Source organism: Salmo trutta, chromosome 20 (assembly GCF_901001165.1).
Source record: "Salmo trutta chromosome 20, fSalTru1.1, whole genome shotgun sequence".
Taxonomy (NCBI): domain Eukaryota; kingdom Metazoa; phylum Chordata; class Actinopteri; order Salmoniformes; family Salmonidae; genus Salmo; species Salmo trutta.
The window spans coordinates 8,641,463-8,660,444 of NC_042976.1; the positions used below are offsets into that span (position 1 = coordinate 8,641,463).

The window sequence follows — 18,982 nt, forward strand, 5'->3', positions numbered from 1 at the left end:
TCTAAAGTTTTCATAGAAAATATATGCGACAATTGCCTGCTAGGATGCGTTTCCATTTAACTATCGTGTAGATAAAAACAGCTGGACGTAATGATGTCACATCTAAAGCAAATTATTTTTCACAAAAACCTACAGTGTCAAATACATTTTTTGTGGTTGAAGTGTTTCCATTACCCATTTAGGCAAATTGCGCATTAATAAATTGCCGACAGCTGTACGCCCTCCCACTTATCAGTTCCATGTCTCAGGTAGCCCGCAAAAGCCACCATGGATTGAATGCAATAATTTACAAATATTTGCCACATTCTAATAATTCTCATGTGCCTAACATATCACCATATCCTGATTGGCTGTCTAGGCTAGTCCGTACCATGTTGAAACTTGCACTGCTGGTTTACTCGTCCCAATGTGATACCACGGCATGGACCTATAATCACTTTGCATGATCCATGAATGGCAAAGGGATATGGATATTTAGCTAACGGGATATATGCTGCACCAGCAAGATAGAACAGCATACTCCGCTAAGACAAGGGGGGACGGCGGTCTGTGCATATTTATAAACAACTGCGGGTGCACAAAATCTAAGGAAGTCTAGATTTTGCTCGCCTGAAGTCGAGTATCTTATGATAAACTGTAGACCACACAATTTTCCAAGAGAGTTTTCATCCATACTTTTCGTGGTTGTTTATTTACCACCACAGATGGAAGCTGGCACTAAGACTGTACTCAGTCAGCTGTATAAGGAAATAAGCAAACAGGAAAACGCTCACCCAGAGGCGGTGCTCTGGGGCCCGGGCATTTTAATGCAGGGAAACTTAAATCAGTTTCACCTCATTTCTATCAACATGTTAAATGCGCAACCAGAGGGAAAAAAATTCTAGATCACCTGTACTCCACACACAGAGGCACATACAAAGCTCTCCCTCGCCCTCCATTTTGTAAATCTGACCACAATTCTATCCTCCTGATTCCTGCTTACAAGCAAAAACTAAAGCAGGAAGCACCAGTGACTCGGTCTATAAAAAAGTGGTCAGATGAAGCAGATGGTAAACTACAGGATTGTTTTGCTAGCACAGACTGGAATAAGTTCCGGGAATCTTCCGATGGCACTGAGGAGTACACCACATCAGTCACTGGCTTTATCAATAAGTGCATCGAGGATGTCATCCCCACAGTGACTGTACGTATATACCCAACCAGAAGCCATGGATTACAGGCAACATTAGCACTGAGCTAAAAGGTAGAGCTGCAGCTTTCAAGGTGCGGGACTCTAACCCGGAAGCTTATAAGAAATCCGGCTATGCCCTCCGACGAACCATCAAACAAGCAAAGCGCCAATACAGGGCTAAGATTGAATCGTATTACACTGGCTCCGACGCTTGTCTTAAGTGGCAGGGCTTGCAAACTATTACAGACTACAAAGGGAAGCACAGCCGCAAGCTACCCAGTGACACGAGCCTACCAGACGAGCTAAATCACTTCTATGCTCGCTTCGAGGCAAGCAACATTGAAGCATGCATGAGAGTATCAGCTGTTCCGGATGACTGTGTGATCACGCTCTCCATAGCTAATGTGAGTAAGACCTTTAAACAGGTCAACATTCACAAGGCCGCGGGGCCAGACGGATTTCCAGGACGTGTGCTCTAGGCATGTGCTGACCAACTGGCAGGTGTCTTCACTGACATTTTCAACATGTCCCTGATTGAGTTTGTAATACCAACATGTTTCAAATAGACCACCATAGTCCCTGTGCCCAAGAACACTAAGGAAACCTGCCTAAATGACTACAGACCCGTAGCATTCACGTCCATAGCCATGAAGTGCTTTGAAATGCTGGTAATGGCTCTCCAATTTGCATACCACCCAAACAGATCCACGTGTGATGATCTCTATTGCACTTCACACTGCCCTTTCATACCTGGACAAAAGGAACACCTACGTGAGAATGCTATTCATTGACTACAGCTCAGCATTCAACACCATAGTACCCTCAAAGCTCATCACTAAGCTAAGGATCCTGGGACTAAACACCTGTCACTGCAACTGGATCCTGGACTTCCTGACGGGCCGCCCCGAGGCGGTGAGGGTAGGTAACAACACATCTGCCATGCTGATCCTCAACACTGGAGTCCTTTAGGTGTGCGTGCTAAGTCCCCTCCTGTGCTCCCTGTTCCCCCACGACTGCGTGGCCAGGCATGACCCCCAACCCCATCTTTAAGTTTGCAGATGACACAACAGTGATAGGCCTGATCACCGACAATGACGAGACAGCCTAACCCTTTTTTGCGCTACTGCTACTCTCTGTTTATCATATATGCATAGTCACTTTAACCATACCTACATGTACATACTACCTCAATTAGTCCGACTAACCGGTGCCTGTATATAGTCTCGCTACTGTATATAGCCTCGCTACTGTTATTTTTCACTGTCTTTTTACTGTTGTTTTTATTTCTTTACTTATCTATTGTTCACCTAATACCTATTTCTTACTTAAAATCGGACTGTTGGTTAGTAAGTAAGCATTTCACTGTAAGGTCTACACCTGTTGTATTTGGGCATGTGACAAATAAACTTTGATTTGATTATAGGAGATTGACTTCCTTCAGTTAGTTCGACATCATTTATAAACCAGTTATCGCTTTGCTGTTCAGTTGTCAGTCAACACACAGTAAATAGCCTACTATGCAGCAACACTATGCGTGGCTGGCTATGTGAAACGCGCAAAAGAAAACAAATGAATGTGTCAGAAAACAATAATTAGCCAAACTGATGGATTGACTTATCATTACCACTTAAATTACATTGGACGTGCAAATTAACGAGCATCATGCTTTCCTCCCTGTAAAGAAATTTGACTGCAACCAGAGATCTGTATATAATGACGAGACACTCATGTCTCCGCCCTAACAATGGGAGTCGTTGTCCCAAAGGCAGGAAGGCAGGCGACAAGCTTAGGTCCAAAATAAGTCCATGGATAACACTGTAAAGTAACCAGGAACAATGTAAAACCTGCAGATAGCACTGTAAAGTAACCAGGAACGATGTAAAACCTGCAGATAGCACTGTAAAGTAACCAGGAACAATGTGAAACCTGCAGATAGCACTGTAAAGTAACCAGGAACAATGTAAAACCTGCAGATAGCACTGTAAAGTTACGATGAACAATGTAAAACCTGCAGATAACACTGTAAAGTAACCAGGAACAATATGAAACCTGCAGATAGCACTGTAAAGTAACCAGGAACAATGTGAAACCTGCAGATAACACTGTAAAGTAGCCAGGAACAATGTGAAAGCTGCAGGTAGCACTGTAAAGTAACCAGGAACAATGTAAAACCTGCAGATAGCACTGTAAAGTAACCAGGAATGATGTAAAACCTGCAGATAACACTGTAAAGTAACCAGGAACAATGTAAAACCTGCAGATAGCACAGTAAAGTAATCAGGAACGATGTAAAACCTGCAGATAGCACTGTAAAGTAACCAGGAACAATGTGAAATCTGCAGATACCACTGTAAAGTAACCAGGTGTCACAGTATCTAACGAAGGTGGCGCCCCTCCTCGGTCGGGCGGCGCTCGCCGGTCGTCGTCGCCGGCCTATTAGCTGCCACCGATCGTTGTTTCTGTGTCTGTTGGTTTTGTCTGTCGATCCCGCACCTGTTTTGTGTTTTTCATTAGTGGGGGGTTATTTAATGTGTATTTTCAGTTGGGGTTCTCGTGCGGGATTGTTCGTTTGTTCATGAAGGACAGTTGTGTTATATCCGATTTAGGAAGTCATTATATTGCCGGGCTGCGCCCCGCGCGCTGTTTGTTTTTTTTGTGCGCTTCTTTGATTTCCTTTTTTTTTTGAGAAAAGTGTTTTCTCCTGGCGGACTTCGCCACTCGCCCTGTGCCCAACGGCTATTGCGACTGGTATTGCCTATTAAAACTCAGTTGCTCCGGCCCTCTGTCTCCTGCTCCTGATTTCATATATCCACTGGTCCTAGACGCTCGTGACAGAATCCCGCACCTATAAAATGGAATCAGCAGGAGCAGAAGCGCCGTCCATGGCTGAGCAGGTGTCTCAACACGCCAGCCTCCTCCACCGCCTAGGCTCGGCCATGGACCAGGTGTTGGCCAGGTTGGAGAATTGGGAGAGAGGTGCCTCCCCAGCTGGACCAGCTCCGGTCCCTCACCCTGCGCCCCTACACACACCCCCTGAAGCGGGCGCCGGTGGTATCCGGATTACTCCTCCCCGGGAGTTCGATGGGACGGCCGCTGGGTGCAAGGGGTTCTTGCTCCAATTGGAACTCTACCTGGCGACCGTCCACCCCCCCCCCCCTCCGACGAAGAGAGGGTGAGCGTCCTCGTCTCCTGTCTCACGGGTCGAGCCCTAGAATGGGCCAATGCGGTCTGGGATGGCCCAGACTCGGCTCGGGGCGACTACCCAGAGTTCACCCGCCGCTTCCGGGCGGTTTTCGATCATCCCCCGGAGGGCAGGGCGGCGGGTGAGCGGTTATTCCATTTGAGACAGGAGACGAGGAGCGCTCAGGATTTCGCCCTAGAATTCCGGACTCTCGCCGCTGGATCGGGGTGGAACGAGCGGGCCTTGATAGACCACTATAGGTGTAGCCTTCGCGAGGACGTCCGCCGGGAGCTGGCCTGTAGGGACAACGCCTCCACCCTCGACCAACTGGTGGACTTGTCCATTAGACTGGACAACCTGCTGGCTTCCCGGGGACGTTCCAGTCGGGGCCTGTTCGTTCCGCCTCCCAGTTCCCCCGCTCCACAGCCCATGGAGATAGGGGGGGCTGCGTCGAGGAGGACCGGAGGGGGGGGTCTCTCCTGCACCCGATGTGGACGCAGAGGACACACTGTGGACCGGTGCTGGAGTGATCCCCCCGGGAGTTCGGAGGGCAGGCAGAGCACTACTTCGAAACCCCAGGTGAGTCCGCACCAGCCACACCCAGAGCCCCCTGTCGACCACATGTACACCTCGGTTTGTTTTCCAGATTTTTCCCCTCACTTCCAGTATAAGGCACTAGTCGATTCAGGTGCAGCTGGGAGTTTTATGGACCTTGGGTTAGCTAAGAGGTTAGGGATTCCCCTGGTTCAGCTGGACCACCCCTTCCCCGTGCACGCCTTAGATAGTCGACCGCTAGGGTCAGGCCAGGTAGGGGAGGTCACAGTGCCACTGGTGATGCAGACGTGGGGGGGTCATGAGGAGCGTATCAGCCTGTTCCTCATTGACTCCCCAGCGTTTCCGGTGGTACTGGGAATCCCCTGGCTGGCTACGCACAACCCTCAGATTTCGTGGAGACAGAGGGCTCTGACGGGGTGGTCGAGGGAGTGCTCAGGTAGGTGCATAGGAGTTTCCATCGGTGCGACTACGGTGGAGAGTCCAGACCAAGTCTCCACCGTGCACATTCCCTCAGAGTATGCCGATTTGGCTATCGCCTTCAGTAAGACGAAGGCGACTCTATTACCACCCCATCGACGAGGGGATTGTGCGATAAACCTCCAGGCCGACGCGGTTCTTCCTAGGAGTCACGTGTATCCTCTGTCTCAGGAGGAGACAGTGGCTATGGATACATACGTCACTGAGTCCTTGAGACAGGGATACATTCGGCCCTCTAAATCCCCCGTCTCCTCGAGCTTCTTTTTCGTGAAGAAGAAGGAGGGAGGTCTGCGCCCGTGCATTGACTATAGAGGTCTAAATGCTATCACAGTGGGTTTCAGTTACCCACTACCTCTCATTGCTACGGCAGTGGAGTCATTTCACGGGGCGCGCTTCTTCACGAAATTAGATCTCAGGAGCGCATATAACCTGGTGCGTATCCGAGATGGAGACGAGTGGAAAACCGCATTTAGTACCACATCGGGCCATTATGAGTACCTCGTCATGCCGTATGGGTTAAAGAACGCTCCCGCTGTCTTCCAATCCTTTGTGGACGAGGTCCTTCGGGACATGCTCGGGCAGGGTGTGGTGGTGTACATCGATGACATCCTGATTTGCTCCGCCACACGCGCCGAGCATGTGTCCCTGGTGCGTAAAGTGCTTGGGCGGCTGCTGGAGCATAACCTATACGTCAAGGCAGAGAAATGTGAGTTCTTCAAAAGAGCCGTCTCATTTCTAGGATATCGCATTTCCACCTCGGGGGTGGAGGTGGAGTGTGCCCGCATGACGGCTGTGCGTAATTGGCCAACCCCAGCCACTGTGAAGGAGGTACAGCGGTTCTTGGGGTTCGCTAATTATTATCGGAGGTTTATCCGGGGTTTTGGTCAGGTGGCGGCTCCCATTACCTCACTGTTGAAGGGGGGGCCGGTGCGGCTACGATGGTCAGCAGAGGCGGACAGAGCCTTCCTTCGTCTGAAGGCTCTGTTTACCAACGCACCTGTCCTGGCGCACCCGGACCCCTCTTTGCCATTCATAGTGGAGGTGGACGCGTCCGAGGCTGGGGTAGGAGCTGTGCTATCGCAGCGCTCGGGCGTTCCTCCGAAGCTCCGCCCATGTGCCTTCTTTTCTAAGAAGCTGAGCCCGGCGGAGCGCAACTATGATGTGGGGGACCGGGAGCTGTTAGCTGTGGTCAGGGCTTTGACGGTGTGGAGACATTGGCTTGAGGGGGCACGTCACCCTTTTCTCATCTGGACCGACCACCGTAACCTGGAGTATATCCGGGCAGCGAGGAGGCTTAATCCCCGTCAGGCAAGGTGGGCCATGTTTTTTACGAGGTTTAACTTCACTCTCTCGTACATTCCAGGTTCCCGGAACCGGAAGGCTGACGCACTGTCGCGTCTCTACGACACCGAGGAGCGGACCATCGATCCTACTCCCATACTTCCCGCCTCCTGTCTGGTGGCGCCGGTGGTATGGGAGGTGGATGCGGACATCGAGCGGGCAGGTCGGTCAGAACCCACTCCACCGCAGTGTCCCGTGGGTCTGAAATACGTTCCGCTTGGTGTTCGCGATCGACTGATCCGATGGTCCCACACTCTACCCTCCTCGGGTCATCCTGGGGTGGAACGGACAGTGCGGGGCCTGAAGGGAAGGTACTGGTGGCCCACCTTGACTGAGGATGTTCGGCGTTATGTCTCTTCCTGTTCGGTGTGCGCTCAGTGCAAGGCTCCTAGGCACCTGCCTCGAGGGAAATTACAGCCCCTCCCTGTTCCGCAGCGACCTTGGTCTCACCTCTCGGTGGATTTCCTCACGGATCTCCCGCCGTCCCAGGGGAATACGGCGATCCTGGTCGTTCTGGACAGGTTCTCTAAGTCCTGCCGTCTGCTCCCTTTGCCCGGTCTTCCTACGGCCCTGCAGACCGCGGAGGCCCTGTTCACCCATGTCTTCCGGCACTATGGGGTGCCCGAGGACATCGTATCTGATCGGGGTCCCCAGTTCACGTCCAGGGTGTGGAGATCGTTTATGGAGAGGCTGGGGGTCTCGGTCAGCCTGACCTCGGGTTTCCACCCCGAGAGTAATGGGCAGGTAGAACGCCTCAACCAGGAGGTGGGCAGGTTTCTGCGGTCATATTGCCAGGACCGGCCAGGGGAGTGGGCGCAGTTCGTGCCATGGGCCGAGATGGCCCAGAACTCTCAGCGCCACTCCTCTACCAACCTGTCACCCTTCCAGGTGGTCTTGGGATATCAGCCGGTCCTGGTGCCATGGCAACAGAGCCAGACGGAGGCTCCTGCGGTGGAGGCATGGGTGGAGCGCTCTCAGGCGACCTGGAATGGTGTCCAGGAATGCCTAAGGAGAGCTGTTGAACGCCACAAGGAGAGCGCTGACCGCCACCGCAGTGACGCCCCCGTGTATAATCCGGGGGACAGAGTCTGGCTCTCGACGCGGAACCTGCCCCTCCGCCTGCCCTGCCGGAAGCTGGGTCCGCGGTTTGTGGGGCCGTTCAAAGTCCTGAGGAGGATAAACGAGGTGTGTTACAGGTTACAACTCCCTACATATTACCGCATTAACCCCTCGTTTCATGTGTCTCTCCTCAGGCCGGTGGTAGCTGGTCCACTACAGGACGATGAGGTGCTGGAGGTCCCCCTGCCCCCCCTGGACATCGGGGGGGCCCCGGCGTACACAGTCCGAACCATCCTGGACTCCCGACGTCGGGTAGGGGGCCTGCAGTACCTCGTGGACTGGGAGGGGTACGGTCCGGAGGAGAGGTGCTGGGTTCCGGCGGCGGACATTCTAGATCCACCGATGCTACAAGAATTCCACCGTCGCCGTCCGGATCGGCCGGCGCCTCGCCCTCCGGGCCGTCCCCGAGGCCGGCGTCGGCGCGCGGCTCCAGCCGCGCGTCAGGGGAGGGGTACTGTCACAGTATCTAACGAAGGTGGCGCCCCTCCTCGGTCGGGCGGCGCTCGCCGGTCGTCGTCGCCGGCCTATTAGCTGCCACCGATCGTTGTTTCTGTGTCTGTTGGTTTTGTCTGTCGATCCCGCACCTGTTTTGTGTTTTTCATTAGTGGGGGGTTATTTAATGTGTATTTTCAGTTGGGGTTCTCGTGCGGGATTGTTCGTTTGTTCATGAAGGACAGTTGTGTTATATCCGATTTAGGAAGTCATTATATTGCCGGGCTGCGCCCCGCGCGCTGTTTTTTTTTTTTGTGCGCTTCTTTGATTTCCTTTTTTTTTGAGAAAAGTGTTTTCTCCTGGCGGACTTCGCCACTCGCCCTGTGCCCAACGGCTATTGCGACTGGTATTGCCTATTAAAACTCAGTTGCTCCGGCCCTCTGTCTCCTGCTCCTGATTTCATATATCCACTGGTCCTAGACGCTCGTGACACCAGGAACAATGTGAAACCTGCAGATAGCACTGTAAAGTAACCAGGAACAATGTAAAACCTGCAGATAGCACTGTAAAGTTACGATGAACAATGTAAAACCTGCAGATAACACTGTAAAGTAACCAGGAACAATATGAAACCTGCAGATAGCACTGTAAAGTAACCAGGAACAATGTGAAACCTGCAGATAACACTGTAAAGTAACCAGGAACAATGTGAAAGCTGCAGGTAGCACTGTAAAGTAACCAGGAACAATGTAAAACCTGCAGATAGCACTGTAAAGTAACCAGGAATGATGTAAAACCTGCAGATAACACTGTAAAGTAACCAGGAACAATGTGAAAGCTGCAGATAGCACTGTAAAGTAACCAGGAACAATGTAAAACCTGCAGATAGCACTGTAAAGTAACCAGGAACAATGTAAAATCTGCAGATAGCACTGTAAAGTTACGATGAACAATGTAAAACCTGCAGATAACACTGTAAAGTAACCAGGAACAATGTGAAACCTGCCGATAGCACTGTAAAGTAGAACTCCTGTGTATATGTGATTCATATATTTTCATGCTTTAGCTGTTATTCATGATAGAAACTTGAACTTGCTCGCACCCTGTCATACAAGACATTATTGATGGGAATTTACAGTACAATGTTTACAGTGCTTCGCTTATCCTTGTACCTACCCTACCCTGATGATTTTGGGGCGGCAGGTAGCCTAGTGGTTAGAGCGTTGGGCCAGTACCCGCAAAGTTGAAAGATTGAATCCCCAAGCTGACAAGGTAAAAATCTGTTGTTCTGCCCACTGTTCCTAGGCCATCATATAAGAATTTGTTCTTAACTGACTTTCCTAGTTAAATAAAGATACAAATTTAAAATGATTTAATAATAGGATATTGTTACCTAAATCTCATTATAACCCATAAGATTGACGTTATCCTGTGTTTTTTCCCTAACAGAAGCATCCGTTATAACATACTTCATTTTTTTGTATTATGCATTTCAATCATTTTTTTCTTGAAATTACAAATGTAAGTCATCAAATTGCAAAGCTGTTACCATCTTTTTAATAAATATTTATTTGCAAGAAAGAGTAACAAAACACAGATGCAACCATTTTAATTGCATTAAAAAACTGTAAGGCATTTTTGTTCGTACGGTCTTTATGTTAACTAGATCATCAACCTTATTGGCTTGAATCGGTTTTCCAATTCTAAGCAACAGATGTCATCATGATCTTCTTTTTGTTACAATAGAATGCATTTGATTGTATGAAATGTTGATGAATAATGTTTCTGAAACATTTGTTTGACATTAATTTGCTGATCCATAAACATCAATTTTCAAGACAAAATATTGCAAATATATTACCATTAAAAGTGCAATGATACACAAAATAAAAAACAGCATCCTGCAAGATAATTATTCATATTAAAGAATCTTATTTTAAGGACACACTGACAAAGGGACAAAATGTTTTGTTCTCCATAATTTTGCACATCATAATTTTGCCTTACATTCATACAAGATGAACACTAATACTGGTTTATCAAGAGGCAACGAAGCAAGCTCACACAATTTATATACTGCACTGAGTCCATTAAGAGACCATGATAAAAGCTGAAGGATTTTAATATAATCCTAACTCCCTTGTTATGTAAGCTTAGCTGGCCTTTTGTGGTTTACTGAGTTGACCGGCTGGCCCTCTGAGAACACCGAACACAGACTGGTTTTGTTGGCTAGCGTTTGAAGGGGGGGAATACAGAACTCTCCTTTCAGTAATACCGATCCTCTTCCTAGTCTCTGTAGGCATGCTCTACTGCCTATCCTCACTGGAGCATTCAACCCTGTCCAGACACTCTCTACCTCCTATAATTCTAATTTCACAGGTGTCTGTGGTCGGCATTGAGCCTGTCACCGCAGACAGAACCCCTCAGGCGCCGGAGATAAATTCAGGGTCCTTTTTTCAGGTGTTCTGCATTTTTAGCCTTCAATGTGCTTTTAACCTACTACAATTTGGCACGTCATCTTGTTGATCCTCAGTCATTATTTATTGTTTTTAGTAATGAATGAATGAATGCAGACAGTCTGGTTTGAATCAATGTTACGTGTACTGTACACGAGAAGGGCTTGCTAGAATTGTTAGAACAAGGTGTCTTCCTGTATCTAAATTTGCCTTTATAATGACAGATGGGAAGTTCAAGACATCACATTGTTGGTAATGAAAACCCTTTGCAAGGCAGATGAACATGCAGTATTCTTATGAAGTTAAGCATGTGCAGTTAAAGTTGAATTAACATTAAAAACATAATTAAAAACATATCAATCCTGAGTTATCAGGTAAAGGTTCATATCGGAGGATATAAAAAATAGTGACACTTAAAAGGGACTAAATGAATGTAAACCTTCAATAACCTCCCACCAATAACCTCCCACCAATAAATGCAGGCCGATAGTTTGCACGTTTGACCATTCTCTTACTCTTTTCAATGATTAGAAAATACGTAGTGGATATCACCATAGAACATAAAGCAATATTTCTGATGAGGTTCTTTGTGATATGATAACATTTGCACTCAAAATAATAGAACGCAGTAAATGGTAGAAACTCATATCAGATATGAGCAATACACAGTGTTGAGGAGTAGTGAACTACATGTAGTTCAACTAGTAATTTAACTACATTTTGCAGTAGATTGGTGGTAGTTGAACTACATTCTAATCTAGGTTGTGTTTTCAGTAGTTAATGACTTGTTAGCCATGTAGCAATGTAGCTAACTACTGGAACTACACTACTGTTTTACCATGTAGCAGTGTAGCTAACTACTGGAACTACACTACTGTTTTACCATGTAGCAGTGTAGCTAACTACTGGAATTACACATTACTTTTGTTTTTGCAAGATACGGGTAGGAAATAATTTCCTTTCTTTTTTTTTTTCGGCATCAGACCTGACTAATTCTCACTTGGAACATTGTGTTTGTGTTTAATAGACAAAATTACACATTCCGTTAACATTTTATCCCAAAGATGCAATTTGTAGTCTATGACATTTCAGATTTGCATATGATCATTCATTTTTGAAGTAGTTTGGATGTAGTGAAATACTTTTTTAAAAGTAACTTTAGTTAACTAATATATATATATATATATTTTGTAATATTAGCGTTAACATTATTAGGGTAGCTTTTGTGTAGCTTAACTTCTTCCAGAGTGAAGTAATTGGTAGCTTGATAAACTATATTTTCAGAGTAGCTTCCCCAACACTGGTAATAGAATATCTTACTTTACCTGATTAACATTAACAACAAACATGTTTCATTGGTATTATTTACTGTCAATGTAGATGTAATCAATACTATTTAAAGCAGAGGAAACAAGGTAGAAACCAACAATTATTGTGACAGCCGTACTGTTTCTATTTTTTTTTTATATGATTTTGGGGTCGTCTGAGGTTTGTTATTTGAATGAAGAAACGCACTTCTAACCTGTCAACAAGTAAAAGACCTGTCAACTGAGATCACCTCATAGTATAATGTGGTATAACAGTAAACCATAGTAAACGTGTTCTAGCTGTGACTCCTGGTCACCACTAGGTGTAACCTCTCCACATACTCACAGTGATAAAACATAATAACCTTCTATAGCATTGAAAAAAATAAAAAATAAAATAGGACCAAAAGTGCAAGGGCTTTTTCTCATGGAGACCTAATAACATCTGCCTTGTGCCGGACAAAAGTAATTCTTGAACAATGTTTAACAGGAGATCATCTGTTTCTATCTTGGAGTGACGGCAGTCATGTGAAGCCCTGCCTAAGGATGGAATCAACAACCAGACACTCTTTGGGAGGAGGAAAGGGGAACCAGGATGCATGACTGCTGTCTCCAGAGCAGAGTAGACCCCTCTATCTATCTGAAAGGCCAAGGCTGCCTGAATACTGTCTGCTTGACTGTAGCTCCAGTCTGTTTGGCTAGAAAAACACAGCGTAGAGAGAGATCCTACTGTCCACGTTGGGTGAGTTCCCCCAGCATTATCTCCATAGTCTGTGCAGTGCCAGGGCTGAAAGGGCCAGGCTGGCCAGCAGGGCTGCTGAGGGGGCAGGGTGTGTGGCTGCTGCTGAATCCTCCATCGGGCCACTCCCGCTCCGGTCCGCTCCCACCACCGGGGCCTCGGTGCTGGCAAAGTCAAACTCAGTGACGCAGGCCTCCGTGCAGCCGCTGCCACTGCCCGAGCCACTGCCCTCGTCGCCTGGACAACAGCACAGGAACACACAGAACACAATGAGCAGTCCATAGATATACAGAGAGAGGAACTGACAGAGAACAAATAACAGAAAGCGCAACTGACAGAGACTATTGATATAAAATACACTTTCAATGTTAAAATGAAAACATGAATACAGAAAAAATTATTGCAGATTTTGAATATGAAAAAGTTTAATAATATAATATATATGTATACAGCACCAGTCAAAAGTTTTAGATCACCTACTCATTCAAGGGTTTTTCTTTATTTTTACTATTTTCTACATTGTAGAATAACAGTGAAGACATCAAAACTATGACGTAAAACATATGGAATCATGTAGTAACCAAAAAGGTGTTAAACAAATCAAAATATATATCATATTTGAGATTCTTCAAAGTAGCCACCCTTTGCCTTGACAGCTTTGCACACTCTTGGCAAAGCTGTCATCACACTCTTGAACAATCTAAAATCTAAAATATATTTTGATTTGTTATACACTTTTTTAGTTACTACATGATTCCATATGTGTTATTTCATAGTTTTGATGTAGAAATTTGTAAAATATTTAAAAAACCTTGAATGAGTCGGTGTGTCTAAACTTTTGGCTGGTACTGTATATACACAGTGCACTCGGAAAGTATTTAGACCCCTTGACTTTTTCCACATTTTGTTACATTACAGGCTGTAATCGCTGCCAAAGGTGCTTCAACAAAGTACTGCGTAAAGGGTCTGAATACTTATGTAAATGTGATATTTCCGTTTAAAATTTTTACTGAATTAGATTTTTTTCATAAAAACCTGTTTTTGCTTTGTCATTATTGGGTATTGTGTGTAGATTGATGATGAAAAAAAAACTATTTCATCCATTTTAGAATAAGGCTCTAATGTAACAAAATGTGGAAAAAGTCAAGAGGTCTGAATACTTTCCGAATGCACTGTATATGTGGAGTGTTACTTACTTGAGTCTTGAAAGTAGATATCATTGCCATTGTAGGCATTTTTTAACTTGTTTGTCATCACTCTCAGAGCCATGATCTGCTGGCGAATGAACGTGTCCGGCCTGGTGATGTCTACGCCCACCTCAGGGTTATTCACCTGATTGGTCAATCCGTCTTTCAGAACCTCTGGGAAATACCTGCCAGGCCAGACAATAACCATTCCTTTTCATTTCATACATATTAAAAAGAGTTCCCATAGTTACCAATGCAACTGTTTTTTAAAGAAATCATGTCTTCTGCACACCGAGGCAAACACCAATTTGTTAGGCAATTAGTAGAACATTTCATGTGGAACATTGGTGCAACACAGAGACTTCGGGTGAATGAGAGTAATGGCAGAGCAGTTAATGACACTCGACAGCCTCATTATAGTCTGGTCTGGCCTCCCCTGCATGCTGTGTCTGTCAAACAGAATTCTCCGGAACTGAGGCTGTGGGCTCTGCACCCTCCAGTTGGATAAGACAGGACAGAGACAAAGGCTGGACCCACCATGTAACGCTCTACAGTGTTATTTTTGTCCTCTGCTCTCCTTCTGACAGGCTGGAATAGCACAGGTCTGTCAGGGGTGACCAGGGTGAGTAGAGTGAGCTCTTGAAAGGCACTTGTCTTGGGATGTTTTGACACACTTTGAAGATATTTCTCCAGGGAAATTGTTACAGGGGTCACTTCCTATTTATTATTTCACAACTCAGTCACCAGTGCCACCATTCCAAGGCTGTGTAATGTTTCCCCACATCCACCAGTCCGTGCTGCTCTGAAACAGTCGGACAGCTTCAGGTAACAACACACCAAGAGGTATACCTTTAAAAAAAATCTTATTTCAACTAAAACCTGATAAAAACCTAAACTCTCAAACAAGACATGAGCTGTTACAAAAATCTGTTTTACTAATGCAAAAAAATAAAAAATACGACATAATAATATGCTTTCTAAACATCTGTCTGACAATCTATTTAGAACACCCACACAACCTATCACAGGTTATATTGGTCAGGCAACAAAACCAACAATTGTTTACATGGTAACAGTGCCTTCAGCATCTTCAGTTATGTTTGTATCTCAACCTTTGGGTGTTCAAACCCGAAGGATAACCAGTAGGGGAAGTATGTTTCCGCACCTAGACAACCTGGCATATCAAGAAAGACTGTGAAGAGATCACAATTCAAGAACGCTAAGATAAATGCAACCTCTATGTAATTATCATACACATAGGACACAACTAAATATTACATTCATAATGACTGAATGAGAAACAGAAATTAGCAATGTTATTAATATTACTCAAGTGAAGTCAGCCTGCAAGTCCAGTCCTTGGGACTATACTGTTATATCTGAATTTTTATGTAAATGAGTTAGTCGCATATAATTGATCTTTAGATGGTTCTTCATATGTCTGTGAAGTTAGACTTTCGAAAAAAAAAACATTTTAAGTGAAACAAATGGAAAAACTAGAAAGTTGGATCTGAATAAACCCATTTGAACTTGGCACTATAAGGTTATATCTGTAATTCAATTACAAGCCTGAACAAATATCGACAGACCAATCCGAACTCGTCTTTGCCATGTCCCTCTAAGTATGGTCTAGGCTAGTCTTGCCAGCAATAATGGCACGGAAGCAAAATAACAATGCGGTCAGAAATCTTAAAGTAAATGTTGTCACATCATTGTTCAGTGATGATAGTAATTTGTCTGATGATCATAATACATGGCTTAATGTATTTGATGATGTGTTCGGACTCTATCTTAGTAAAACAGTGTTATTCTATCAGTAATGCATTCAAATAGCTGCAGTAGTCTTAAAAACTGAACAATTGTCAGAAAGAACCTTATGGCTGAACACAGATTGACATTTCAGAGCCATAAGGTTGTATCTGTGATTGCACCCTCCTAAAAAAACTGATTTACAAGCATCTCAGGAGTTTGATACTCTGTACTTTAAGTAACTTTAAAGTGAGAACCTTAATGGGTTATGAAATAAGAATTCACTACAAAACAGTTTCGAGATCTGGGATGTAAAAACATTGATTCTCAATATCTCAGAACTATGCTTTGCGCAGATAGAACCTTAAAGTCCCAAGGTCACTAAGTAATATGCACATAAACGTACAAGTTGTATTATGACTTTGGAATAACAGTAGTTTATTAGTCTTTCCTTTTGGGACAAAGCAGAATTTAACTTCAGTTTTCAAACATTTTGGCTGCTAATGAAATTAATTCCAGCAACGAGGCATTATGCTGGTTATAAAAAGACATCAAAGCAAATTAAAACCAACATTAAAGATGGAATCTGCTACCCATCGATGACACTCTGTTTTTTTTTACTTTGAATGAAAATATGGTGGTTGAGCCCTGAGCTGGCTTGGGCTGGCCTTCTGGGCAAGGTGTGTCTTTGGTTGAGCCCTGAGCCGCCTTGGGCTGGCCTTCTGGGCAAGGTGTGTCTTTGGTTGAGCCCTGAGCCACCTTGGGCTGGCCTTCTGGGCAAGGTGTGTCTTTGGTTGAGCCCTGAGCCGCCTTGGGCTGGCCTTCTGGGCAAGGTTTGTCTTTAGTTGAGCCCTGAGCTGCCTTGGGCTGACCTTCTGGGAAAGGTGTGCATTTGCATTAACCCTGCCTACTCAAACAACCCAGCTGGAGCATGGCTCCGGAGCTTGAGAGGAAGGGAAAGTCACTTGCAAGCTACAGCTGCCAGAAACAAACACAGAGCAGACAAAGCCAACAAGCTAGTTAACTTGTTTGCAGATGAACTGTCCTGGTAGAAGGTACAATGTTTTCAGAAAATGTCGACAGTAACAAGCATCATCCTTCTCGGTTCTTGGATCTGAATCAACAACCCCATAAGAGAAAAAGAAGAGAAATAAAGACTGCTCAATCCAGAAACGAGATAAACATTGAAATTCATGTTGAAAGGTGGCGAGCATTGAAAGGTTAGAAGTGTGAAGCTGAAACTGCCACCATTCTCATGGACTGGTAGGTAAGTGTTAGATTGTTTTTAGTCTACTTGCTAAGTTAGCTGCTAACCTTAGTGTGTGTAAAGTTCAAGCTAGCTAACATGGCTACTTAGCTAGCAAGCTAACGTCCTGTGTATTCTGACTGTTTTGTACTCAAACGAATCTAACGATAGCTACATCATGTAGCTACACTGCATACACTCCACAAGATGGCCAAATGTCTTTATTTCAACTAGCTAAAGCCTGATATGCAGATTGTTAACATCACAACGTTAGTGGGTTTGGTTTGTAGATTATAATGCTAGCTAGCTGGGTGGGTGGTAAACAGCATTTCAGGCCCAGGACCACCCCAAAAAAGTGCATTAGCTATTAAATCTGGTACAGTAACATCACAGAAACATGCATTTCTCAGGGAGATACTGGTGAAGACAATCTGATTTAGAGGGAACCTGGGGCTGTACAAGTTGTGGTGCAAACCCTAACACTGATTTTTTATTATGCTTGATGATTCAATAATGATAGGGTTGCTAAATCGACCTAAATAGTTAGCTATGTTTGCCTTTTCAGCACATTGCCTGCCTATATACAGCACTGATTCCTACATAGCAGTGTTGGGATTAGTTACTTGAAAAAGTTATATATTACTCGTTACATTTAACAAAAGTAACGTGTTACTTTATAATAGAACTTTGTGTGGAAAATAACGCGTTATATTACTTTGCATTACCTTCATGAAATCAAAAATCTGCTGGAGAGAGCAAGGCGAGCCGTGCACGCTCTACCAAACATACGCTTCTTACTAACAGAGGTTTGATCACTAGTTTCTCCTTTCATCTGTGCCGCTGCTTTCCTGTACTAGTATGCAAGTGCTGCGCTATCATGTGGGCTCCTTAATTAGCCATATACAGTACCAGTCAAAGGTTTGGACACACTTACTCATTCAAGGGTTTTTCTTTATTTTGACTATTGTCTACATTGTAGAATAATAGTGAAGATATCAAAACTATGAAATAACACCTATGGAATCATGTAGTAATCAAAAAAGTGTTAAACAATATTTTATATTTTGAGATTCTTCAAAGTAGCCACCCTTTGCCTTGATGAAAGCTTTGCATACTCTTGGCATTGTTTCAACCAGCTTCACCTGGAATGCTTTTCCAACAGTCTTGAATGAGTTCCCACATATGCTGAGCACTTGTTGGCTGCTTTTCCTTCACTCTGCAGTCCAACTTATCCAAAACTATCTCAACTAGTGACCATATCCCCCGTGCATCCCGCAAATGCGGAGGTGTTGCTAACATTCACGATAGCAAATTTCAATTTACAAAAAAATTTAAAAAACGACTGCATTTTCGTCTTTTGAGCTCAGTTGGTAGAGCATGGTGTGTGCAACGCCAGGGTTGTGGGTTCGATTCCCACGGGGGGCCAGTACAAAAAAACAAAAACAAAAAATGTATGAAATGTATGCATTCACTACTGTAAGTCGCTCTGGATAAGAGCGTCTGCTAAATGACTAAAAATGTAAATGTAAAAAATCTATGCAGCCTACTCAATCACTTTTTATAGCTACTGTTTACAGGCCTCCTGGGCCATATACAGCATTCCTCACGGAGTTCCCTGAATTCCTATCAGACCTTGTAGTCGTGGCAGATAATATTCAATTTTTAGGTACCTTTAATATACACATGGAAAAGTCCACAGACCCAGTCCAAAAGGTTTTTGGAGCCATCATCGACTCAGTGGGTTTTGTCCAACATGTCTCCGAACCTACTCACTGCCACAGTCATACTCTGGACCTAGTTTTGTCCCGTGGAATAAATGTTGTGGATCTTAATGTTTTTCCTCATAATCCTGGACTATCGGACCACCATTTTATTACGTTTGCAATCGCAACAAATAATCTGCTCAGACCCCAACCAAGGATCATCAAAAGCAGTGTTAAACATTCTTGGACAACCCAAAGATTCCTAGATGCCCTTTCAGACTCCATCCACCTACCCAAGGATGTCAGATTACAAAAATCA

The 18,982-nt window shown here is 44.9% G+C and overlaps 1 protein-coding gene across 2 annotated transcripts in view; it reads right to left on the reverse strand.

Annotated features, from left to right (window-relative positions):
* Nucleotides 1–9,821: 9,821 nt before the first annotated feature.
* The window catches only part of LOC115155513 (glypican-6), a 154,892-nt gene continuing 145,731 nt past the window's right edge, over nucleotides 9,822–18,982 (reverse strand). For both annotated transcript variants that reach the window (XM_029702179.1, XM_029702181.1), the window contains 2 exons: nucleotides 13,975–14,150; nucleotides 9,822–13,015 (listed from right to left, as the gene is read on the reverse strand). In XM_029702179.1, coding sequence (XP_029558039.1) covers nucleotides 12,798–13,015; nucleotides 13,975–14,150 — 394 coding nt within the window. In that variant the 3' untranslated portion in view covers nucleotides 9,822–12,797. The remainder of the gene's footprint in view (nucleotides 13,016–13,974; nucleotides 14,151–18,982) is intronic.